The sequence below is a fragment of the Gasterosteus aculeatus genome, chromosome 9 (genome assembly GCF_964276395.1).
Source record: "Gasterosteus aculeatus chromosome 9, fGasAcu3.hap1.1, whole genome shotgun sequence".
Lineage (NCBI taxonomy): Eukaryota > Metazoa > Chordata > Actinopteri > Perciformes > Gasterosteidae > Gasterosteus > Gasterosteus aculeatus.
This window is the reverse complement of record NC_135696.1, coordinates 11,204,207-11,215,124: the sequence shown is the minus strand read 5'-3', so window position 1 is coordinate 11,215,124 and position 10,918 is coordinate 11,204,207. Positions and strand designations below refer to the sequence as shown.

The 10,918-nt window shown below is 45.0% G+C and overlaps 2 protein-coding genes across 3 annotated transcripts; one reads left to right on the top strand and one right to left on the bottom strand.

The window, feature by feature from the left end:
- Positions 1-1,349: 1,349 nt before the first annotated feature.
- Positions 1,350-4,791, bottom strand: LOC144383378 (beta-crystallin B1-like). Of its 2 annotated transcripts, none has more exons than XM_078080558.1 (6): positions 4,683-4,791; positions 3,988-4,088; positions 3,515-3,633; positions 2,922-3,054; positions 2,669-2,811; positions 1,350-2,075 (listed from the first exon to the last, which is right to left on the bottom strand). In XM_078080558.1, exons 2-6 carry the CDS (start codon positions 4,081-4,083, stop codon positions 1,904-1,906), a joined length of 663 nt encoding a protein of 220 aa, XP_077936684.1. In that variant the 5' UTR covers positions 4,084-4,088; positions 4,683-4,791; the 3' UTR covers positions 1,350-1,903. The 2 variants fall into 2 exon arrangements, with proteins under 2 accessions (XP_077936684.1, XP_077936685.1); XM_078080559.1 differs by having other exon boundaries at positions 4,629-4,743.
- A 2,954-nt stretch (positions 4,792-7,745) lies between these two features.
- Positions 7,746-10,707, top strand: LOC120825063 (beta-crystallin A1). Its single transcript, XM_040186410.2, has 6 exons — positions 7,746-7,900; positions 8,136-8,212; positions 8,328-8,446; positions 9,438-9,579; positions 9,739-9,881; positions 10,303-10,707. The coding sequence occupies exons 2-6, from the start codon at positions 8,138-8,140 to the stop codon at positions 10,448-10,450; spliced, it is 627 nt and encodes a 208-aa protein (XP_040042344.2). The 5' UTR covers positions 7,746-7,900; positions 8,136-8,137; the 3' UTR covers positions 10,451-10,707.
- Positions 10,708-10,918: the final 211 nt, after the last annotated feature.

The following is a 10,918-nucleotide window of genomic DNA, read 5'->3' as shown; positions in this document are numbered from 1 at the left end:
AAACAAAGCAACATGAGTTGTGACACAGCGACATGCGCTGTGTCACAACCACGACCCCCAAGTCGGCTCAGGTTACAGGCAAAGAGGCAGAGAGAGGAGGAGAGAGAGAGAACGACCCATTTATTTTTAATTGGGGGTGGGATTGCAATGTTCCTACGTCTTCAAAGGGGGCCCTGAGAGAGAACGTTTGGGAAGCACTGCGTCAAAGCGCCTTTGGCCACGTCCACCAAACACAGAATCATCCGTTTTTTACTTGACAGGACATCAGACTTTTGGACATCAGCTCTTGGATGTTGGGAAACGGTGTACAGGACTTTCTTTATTGGACTATTACATGTTTTGCTCTACTTGAATAGAAAGTTGATGAAAACCCAATGAAAGGACATATTGAACTACATTATTGAACTGTCGGCGTCATCACTGAGCCAACAATGATTAAGTGATACTCTAATGTAGTTTACTGAAACATGCCTCGCCATATTCGGTTTACTTGAAGCACTTTCAGCAATTTAAAAGCCCTGTTCGATAAAAGGATAGTCATCACAGACGGCACATTGGTAATCGACCAAATGACAAAGCCTAAATGAGTCATGCCATTAATATTGTACTTTTCTATTTCTGAATATTTGATCAACCTTTTCGACTTTTTATTGTTTCATCCAAAAAGAAAGTGTTACTGGTAAAACGTGGTGACGGACATTTAGCTGCTGACGTTTGCAGACCGTAACCCGCATCAATATTCCCTGTGGTGAGAAAGATAAATAATGCATGAAATTATGCATGCATAGAACGCTTCAAAGCATAATGTACTGTTTTAGGAACGGCGATGGGGATGGAGAGGGTTCGTCTTTCACACATTAACAACGTTGGCCCAAATTGTTCCATTAGCAGAGGTCAAATCTGTGTCCCTGCAGTAAGCACTGTGTTGAGTGGTCATGCCGTGTGATGACTGAGGAAAATCTTTGATTACCTCAAGATGTGCTCCAACAATACCAAATTCAGTGTGCTGGTGGTTTCCTTAAGTTATTGGAGTTTGTTTGTTTTTTAAAAGAAGAAGAAGAAGAAAAAGGTTTTGGGGCATTGCTCTCTTTAACATCTCTCTTTTTTTACTGCATATTTATGAAACCTGTTTTGAACTTCTTCTTTTTTTTAAATTGTATTCATTATGTCTCTTGTGTGCACTTTATCTAAACTGCTGAATTTCCCGACTGCAGGACTCACAGAGGAGCATCTTCTGTACTCCCCAACACCTGTAGAGGGACCATCCCATTAGACAAATTAGCCGAAAGTACCATGTGATTTTCGGACATGGATGTTACAGACACATCCGGTAAATGAGACGTTTCAAGTGGAGCAGGATGTGAAATGCTTTATTGGGGTTTAGGCTTGATGGCAGCAGGATCTCGGCACAGAATACTTGCCAATACTTTTCTTGTTGGAGAATTTGTTGGTCTAAGATTCCCCCACCACACAAACGCACACAAATCCCCCCTCCGGTTGATGCTCTAATCGGCTGGCTGAGGGCTGACGTTGGTGGGAAAGAGAATTGTGTGTGAGGGGAGGAGAAAGAGGAAAGTAGGGAGAGCGGAGCTCACAGAGAGCGAGAGCAAACATGGAGAGAGCGTTTATTAATAGATCTAGTCCCAGCGGCCCGTGTAATTATCTCCTCCTTCTCTTTGAGTAACTTTTTAACTGCTCACTAGATCACCATGTTGCAAAAACAAAAAATAACAACAAATAATTTCCTCTATCCTGCATTCAAACAGCCATTTGGGGGATGAAGGAGGAAGCATTACAGCCTCTCCCTCCTCCTCTCTTTCTTTGCCCTCCCTCCGTCTCTGTGGCCGACCTCGGCCTCGGCCTCCGTCTCTCCGCTCCCTCTCTTTCTCGCCCCCGCCGGATTTCACTTGGAGGACATGGTGTAGCAGCCATGTGGGTGCCACTGCATGTCACGAATGCGCCTGATGGACTGCATCTGGGGGCAGCGGGCGCCAAACTCGTTGAAATGCCTGTATTCGCCCTTCTCGAGCAGGTACTGGCTGCCACGGTAGCCGGGAAACTGGTAGCCCACCCAGCTGAGGAGAGAAGGATGCAAAGGAGGAGGGAAGAAAGACAATTTACATCACCAAAGTAGCAGGGAAGGATTTTAAAGTTCTATGAGAAATCTGAAAGGAAAGAAAATTGATTCAAGGGGAGAAAACAAACGTTTAGGGCGAGAGAAAGATGCGGAGGGAGGATAAACAAGCAAGTAAAGACATCGATCTCTTTGTCATGCTGTCAGATGTCCAATCGCAGATGTTTCAGAGGGCTGAGAGCGCAACGAATGAAGTAATCACAGCATTTAAGAAACGGTGCCTGCTGTCACACCTCCGAGGGCGCAGACGGGGCTGAGACGTTGGTGACACAAAAAGTCTATTTCTGACCTCCATCTCTCGTAAATAGATTGCAGTTTGAGAGACACGATGCCGTGACACATGCAGCGGCACATCCCGCTAGACTTTCTTATGTAGCCGTTTGCGAAAGCCGGGTTCTGCAGAACAGGTAGCCTGCTCGCAGTGTATTTAATCTCAACTAAGAGGTCTGAGCAATGAAGCTAGAAAACGTATTTTGAAAAAACGTCAACTTTTTGTCCAAGAAAATGTTTGTCCCGTGCTGCCACATTACTCACGTTCCACAGCTGACCATGATGCTTCCCACTCTGTCGGTAAAACCATAGGAAAACAAGCTGGGGACGTCATCGTCCATAATCTCCATTTTACGGCCCTTGAACTCTCCAACCTCATGCAGGCAGATCTTGTGCTTCTCAGGGTCCTGGAGGAATATTTGTGGAAAGAGAAAGATGGGGGATGTGCTAAGGGGAGAAAGACAATGTGGTAGAAGTTTACAAAGTAACACCACTTGTTAAAAACAGGTTTTTTTACCATGCGGACTGGCCTGAAGGACAGCAGGTAGTCGTTCTTCTGACAGTTGCTCCAGGAGTCCCAGCGGGGATACTCGCCCTTCTCCAGGATGAACATCTCTCCGCAGAAGTTCATCTGTTCGAAGCCCACGAAGCTGAGGATGGGAGGGAAGGTGCCATGGATGAGAGGGAAGGAAGATCATGAACCAGGTCTGATGCCCTATGGTGGTATTGACTTTTAAAGGTCCACTGAATTTACACAAGGATATTTCTACTCATAATGAAGAGTACTACTAAACTGTAAGCTTTCTCCTCGTTTTTTTCCACTCGCCTTCCTCATCTACTTAATTGTTGTTTTGTGGCTATTGGTCCACATTGAAACACAACAGTTTTTTCGTTATTCGTGCTTCATGCTGCATTGTCACTGCTGCAAACCATTAAGGATAAAAGCCTCGGGTTCATCCCTAAAAATGTGAAGTGTGAAATGTCATATAATGGTTGGGAGCAATTTTCAAATTGCCTGCTCCGTGCTCAGAGGAGTGTGGGGGTTGGCTGCAGCATCACTACATTCAGGTGGGCGTGTGCTTGCAAGCTGCACGTGCACAGGCTACTTACGGTCCGCAGGAAACGCGCAGAGAGCGCACCCTGTCCATTCCCATGTCACACACGTTCATACACTCGCCGTTGATCTCGATGCAGCGGCCCTGGAAGTTCTCCTGGTCATACACACACATCTGGACGGTTGGTAGTAAAGTAAAGAGTGTGAGAGTGAAAAAGGGGGTTTCAGAATTAAAACATTTAAGGAGAGTAGAAACTGCATCGGGAGACTGCGGTGAACTAAATAACGGTGAGGTAAACTGGAGCGTTGACAGCTTTCTCCACAGGCCTAACATGGTCATTTCTTCTGTCCGGTTCAGTAGTCGGCCGCCCCCTCACTGAGCTGTAGGAACTAGCTGATTGTGATAAAAGACATGCGCCTGAAGGTAAACTGTCAGTGTGAGGCCACCCGCTTCACACTGAGGGAAAAAGACTGTATGGGAAATCTGCAGACGTTTGATCATCTGCTCTATACGTGTGTGTGTTAGTACCTTGTGAGCCATCATGCCCGGATCAGACATCTTGTTGTGAGCTGCCTTCCCATCAGTCTGGGAAGCAGACTTGGATTTCTCTCCTCCAGCAGACATATTGACTGTGAAAAGAAGATGCTTTAAATCATTCTCAAAAAGCTGTGACATGAAGGGACTGCATGAAAACGATAAGTATGTGGAGTAACGTTAGTTTTCTTTTTAATTTTGATTGATGCTTTCTCCTTTACTAGGAGACTAATTATAACACCTTACCTCTTTCCTGAACCTGACACCTAATCAGTTTAACAAAACCAAACACAGCTGAATGCAGGTTTTCCTACACACGTTACTATCCTGTCACTTGGCACTGCTTTACGCTTATAGCATAAAATGTCAAAATTCTTACATCAACATACATTAACAAAATAAAGTCCAAAAGATAATCCTGCAAAAAAATAAATTTAAAAAAAGGATCAGGATCCACCAGATAATGCAACTATTGGTTTAAAGATAAATCACGTTTATTCTGAGCGTACAGCCAGAATAAACTGTAGATTCAGTTTGTGCAAAAAGAAATTACGGCTGTTTGACTTTTATATCTTGATCTAAAACATCACTACGACTTTTTACATAACAAGGTATTGCATCACATTGCTCCCTACCGCCCTCCTTCTTTGTCTCTTCTCACTCTGTGTGATGTTTGTCCACTGTCCTACCTGTGCAGTGTGTGCGTGAAGGTGCAGATTCTGGGCTGAGACTGGTGGTCTGTGTGAGGGTGCGACAAGCCCCCCGGGTCGCTTTTATATGCTGGCGCCCAGAGAGAGGGGGATTATAGGCACAGAAACAAACTCGCTGAGCTCACAGCCCCCACAGAATAGAAACACCCCCATCATCAAAGAGAGAGAGAGAGACAGCGGGGTAGAAAGAGAGGCAGGGAGACATGGGTTGAAATAGGAGGAGAATATGAGGAAGCAAATGTGACAAATGAATGTGTATTTGGCTGACAAAATCATTTTCTTCATGTCGTAGATCCATAACGTGAGAACATACAGAGCCATAATAATGACAGCTTAGCTGACCAGGTAAAGAGTTACAAAATAATTCACTCCAAGTCCCATCACAGGTGTAATAAAGAGGCACTGGGACAAACAATAACAGGAAAAGCAATAAGCTGTGAGAAGCAATAACCGCGCTATTCCAAATCTTGGTCAGCGAAGAGGTTCCGAGCGTCCACGGCTCTTCATCACTGTGGGAAGATGCTATTAAATCACAGCCCTCTGCATTTCCCTCCTTGCGTGGGTGAAAATACTGCGGTGGGCGTTAGTCCTTAAGGTCCCTTATTCACAAAAATCACGCGGGGGAGAAAGCGAGCCGGTAACTCCGAACCAATCTACACAGACAAGGTCGCTTCAAGGTTTTCCTGCGTGCTGATGACGTCGGGAAGGAAATACGGGATGCGGCTCCTCAGCAGACGAGATCTCGAGGTAAACCGTGTGCACTTTGCTCTCCGTGACGGCGGGACGGCTCGAGTCACACGAAGGACAAGAAGAAGAAGACCAAGGCAGGAAGCGTCCAACAGCGTCCGATACGGAAATGCATAAACGAGTGAAGTGCAAAATAAATTGTTGTATGTTAACTCTTATTGTAAAGAAACATAAAATAGTTTAGCAAAAGATAGCACACATTGTGGCGTGAGAACTTATGCAGCCAATAAAAAACATTCGCACCAGGTCACAGCTTTAAACATGAGAGGAACATAACGAGACTGATGCTAAAGAAAGACCTACAGCCAAGAATGACCTTGTTTAATGTGCACTAATAAAAAGAGCCTTTTGTTCAATGTAGTCAATGTAGTCTGGCTGATGTACTTCGCATGTGGACAATACATATTTAAATTCAATAAAGGTTCTAAATTCAAAAAAGGTTTATATACAGGCCTGCCTTACATCTTATGTTAGAAACACAACTATTTACCAATTCAGCTGGACAAGAAGGACTGAGCAAAACAACATTTAAAGGGAAAAACCATGAACTTAAGTTGAATGAACGAACACATTTTAACCCCTTTTGGCAAATATGTATCATATTAAACTATCCAGCCTCTCATTTTTTCATGTCCCCCTCACGTGAGACTGCTACTACATCTTTTTTATAGCAAAGCATCTATTTATGATACTAAAAAAACGTAAATATAACGACTGTGTCAGTGTTGCCTCCTCGTATGCTGCGTGTCTTTGTGAAGTAAAGGGGGATATTTTCAGGAAGCTCACAAAGTTTATATTTGAATTGTAGGTTTGGCTAAGAGCAATTTCTCAAAAAGTCAAGTGCAGCATCCTGAGTGTCCTCCAGCTGATAATGATGTACATCCACCTTAGGTTCATGAACTAAACTTCCTCTGTGAGATGACGACCTTATTAGTGCTCAATGCTTCAAATAGTGACAAAACATCGACATGTACCACCTGAAAACGGCAGGTTTGGCAATTTATCTAAGACAGTATACACCACTATATATATATTCCTTCATTTACGTTATTAAACATTTGTAACAACAATTGTGTTGTGATGTTGATGGAGACCACGATGTGAGAGTGGATCTTTGTCGGTCTTTGTGTGCGTGACGGTGAACATGTTGAGGCCACGATGGGCTCGCTAGATTAAATGTCCAGGACAGAGGACCAGAGGAGGGATGTTGCTGTGGCAACTGTGGCCCACTGTGCGAAGTGAATGACTAAAGGGGACGGGCGGGGCGGCTTCATTAAATCAACATCATTGCAAAATTTGCCCTGTTGTGACGGAGGTCCAGCCTCACAAACTGACACTAACCACATAGCCACGGAAGACATTTTCATTTCCAGTGCCTCCGTGTTTGTTTGTTTTAAACATTCCCCTCAGCTATGTTTTAATTGTACGAGGACATCACTATAACTTCTCCGTCAATAATAACCATCATCATTTGTTGAATTCCTCTTTGCCAGTTTCCTCGCCGTTTTGGGAGCCAATGCAGGAGCAGGCGGCTCCAAATCCACATTCTGTGCCTATAGCCGTGGGCCATTGTTGCCCTATACGGGGGCACTGCTGACCTACACGAATACACCAACAACGGAGCCGCATTCCCCAGCCTCACCTCTGTGCAGGCGTTGTGTGCGATCTGCTGAGTGGACAGGCTGCAGAGGGTCACAAAGAGAGAGAGACAGAGAGGGAGAGAGAGAGAGAGAGAGAGAGAGAGAGAGAGAGAGAGAGAGAGGGAGAGAGACCTAGGTGAACTGATCGCGGGCACGCGCCCGCGCGTGAGAGCGCACAAACTGTTTTCGACGCACAAACGCGAGCGCCGAGGAGCGCACGAGAGGTCAACGCTCACCTGAGTCAAGCTGGTCACGTTTAGGGATACAAACGCTACAGCGCTGTTTACCACTGCCTTCAAAATAAAAGCATGAATGGTTTTAAAGCAGACTCAGAATCAGGACCCAACCAACGATCTCTTACCAATGTATTTATGTATTGTGCACTTAAGTCTTTTAGGCATATTTATGTGTTTGTACCTTAAATCTGTAAAAATCGGACTCCCATCGTTTGGCTTTAATCCAACGTGTATCATCATCACTTAATATCCCTGCTTGTAAACTGTCACTTATTCCCCGAATCAGACGGCAACTTAAACATGTATATGAATCATAAATGATTTAGACAACAATATCTATACTTTACATTTTAAAACTCACACTCTACAGGTGTCACGCAGTTAATTATGAAGACCCCCCCAACCGGATGTCTTGTTCTGAATTCCGCGTGTCTTTACAAATTGGTCCAGTTTACATCACACGCACGTATACGCAACACGCTGGGTCGCCGGTATAAAACAGCAGCGCCAGGTCCAGACAAAAGTCCACGTAGAGAGGATTGAAGTGGGAGTAACGCGAGGAGAGCGGATCCAGGTAAGCGGGTCCCAACTTACACCAGATATTTGGTTGATCGGTCTCCAAGAACCTGTTGGCTGCACAACAAGTTGGATGGAAACTCGTTTTAATTCATAGAGTAGTATACTGTTAGTTAAAGCGAATGAGAAGTATTCAAATTCAAGTGTATATAAGAACAATGCTCTTGTTTTGCCAGTATTAATGCATTACTACGTTACGCTTTCTCAAATCTATGAACTTTGTTTTTCTTTAGAAATGAATCGATTTACTAAAACCCACATGACCTCATCCATGTACTTCCCAAGCATGGATACAGCCCCTTTCTTTAAGGTGAACCCACACACACGCACACACACACACACACACACACACACACACACACACACACACACACACACACACAGTCCACACGCTCATGCCTCCCACTGTCTTCCCCTCTGTGCAGGTGACTGTGTTTGAGCAGGAGCATTTCCAGGGCAAGTGTCTGGAGTTCACCTCCGAGTGCTGCAACATCCACAACTGTGGCCTGGACAACATCCGCTCCATCCGAGTGGAGAGTGGAGCGTGAGTCACACAGCCTGTACGCCTGCACATCTCTGTGGACAGCTGACTGACTGACTGTGTGCTTGCGTGTGTCGTTTATGTAAGTGTGTGTGTGTGTGTGTGTGTGTGTGTGTGTGTGTGTGTGTGTGTGTGTGTGTGTGTGTCTGCTAGGCGGCAGATAGAACACATCACACGCAGAAGCGGGAGGTCGTCTTGCTGCCTTTTACAGATGGAACGCTGAGAAAAGACTAATTACCGTCAACCGACGAGTCGACACGGGGGGGGGTCAGCCTGAAAGCAATTTACCCTGCGAGGGTTTCACTTTGAGGACGATTCACAGCTGGAAATCGAGCCTTAGCGGTGGTAATAGCGATCATTGGTCAGCAGTGGATCGTTTAAGGCCACGCGAGGCCATATTTCTCAGTGTATGCAGAAGAAAATGTCCTGATTTCTCCGGTGAAAGGCACGCTGTATTTTTGGACATTCTTGAACGATCAGAGAACTTCCAATTGGGACTACAAAAAAATGAACTATTAGTACACATACGGCCCATGTTACTCTTTCTATGGCACCGTTTTCAAACTGGAAATTAACTTCAATCCTTAAGCCTCTGAATACTTCTTTACCAGCAGGGGGGAGAATTAATCCGGTTGACACAACGTCAGACATAATAATTGGAATGTATTTAAACATAATCACTTAATGGAATTAGTTACGGTCAATTTAGAATCTTCAGTGATGATTTCACGATTAATTGCTTCTTGTTACAGAGTATTAATTGCATTTCATCAACTTTACCTTCGTTATCGATATCGATAGAACTGATTAGATTGCAACTGCACTATTTTTAGACTGATAAAAGAAAAATACAATCGCTAAAGGAACATAAAAACGGAAAGTGACCAACTGGGTACTTCTCTCCCCCCGTCCAATGTCACGTGTCTGTCTTTTGTTCAGACTGTCTTCTTATAATTTCCCCTCCACCCATCTGACAATTTCTCCATGTATCCAGTTGGGTGGGATTCGAGCACCACGACTTCCAGGGCCAGCAGTTCGTCCTGGAGAGGGGCGAGTACCCCAACTGGGAGGCCTACAGTGGCTCCTTGTCCTACCACAACGAGCGCTTCATGTCCCTTCGTCCCATCTACTGCGCTGTGAGTGCCCGCAGAGGAGAGAGAGAGAGAGAGAGAGAGAGAGAGAGAGAGAGAGAGAGAGCAAAGAAAGTGCAAATGAAAAAGAGAGGGTAGTGAGTGACAGAAGGAAGGTGGGAAGGTGGCCTAACACGACGCACTCTGTCGCCCTCCCGTCCACAGTCTCACCACAGCAGTCGTATGATGATCTTCGAGAGGGAGAACTTCACGGGCCGCAGCACGGAGCTGTGCGATGACTACCCCTCCCTGAGGGCCATGGGCTGGTTCACGCCGGAGGTGGGCTCCATGCACGTGCAGTGTGGCGCGTAAGTCAGAGCTTCATCGCCAACACTGTCTAGTTGTTCATTATCACAACGGGATTTCAGAGGGCTTTAAAGATTCAAAGGAGAAGCAGAAAAGGGACATAACGGGAGAAAAGTACATCAGTACTAAGTAATTAGTAGGATCCGTCTTGAAATTTCTGTGGGTGTTCAAAGTGTCATTTTTCATCCCAACATCCTGTCATCACGTTGGCTGATGAATAACAGGAAACTAAGGAAACAGTAATACAAAAATAAAGACCCCAGTACGTATTATTCGTTACAAAAAAATGTTTTACTCAGTGCATGTCTAGAAATAGTTTGATATCTGAATATAATCCACACATTCAACCTGGAGAAATCTTTATGTAATGAGGAAAGAAATGTAATTCCGGTCTTCTTACTTCTTACCCACCTCCTCCTTCAGCTTTGTGTGCTATGAGTACCCGGGCTACAGAGGCCAGCAGTACATCATGGAGTGCCAGAGGCACAGCGGAGACTACCAGCACTGGAGGAACTGGGGCTCCCATTGCCAGACTCCAAAGATCCAGTCCATCAGACGCATCAGGCACTGAGAAGCAACCGATGGGAACTGGCAACAGTAACGGCTCGGGCTAAAACCTGGTCGCTGCGCTTCAGGGGCCTGACTGTTGACGGCTGAACTCGGGGTTCGGTTCGGAGTTTAAGGCTTCATCGGTCAGGACCGCAACTGCAACACAAACTGTTGGTGACGTAGCAGCTGCCTCTTTATCCCGGCTCATAAACACTCTTGTGTTAAGACTCATTTTGCTTAAAGGCAAATGAAATAAAGCACAGATTGAAAACCTGAGAAGTCCTTTCGGTTATTTCTGTGTGAGTGCATGTGTGCAGAAAGAATGCCAGTACTATGTTTAAATTCAAAATACACCCAATACACCACCAAGGTGTATCCAGTTCAACCATACACTAAAACATGATGGGTTAGGACAATTAAACGTGTCTGTAATAACCCAATGTTTAAGGTTATTACAGCATTCATTCAAAACTGCAAACTGAAGTTTTAT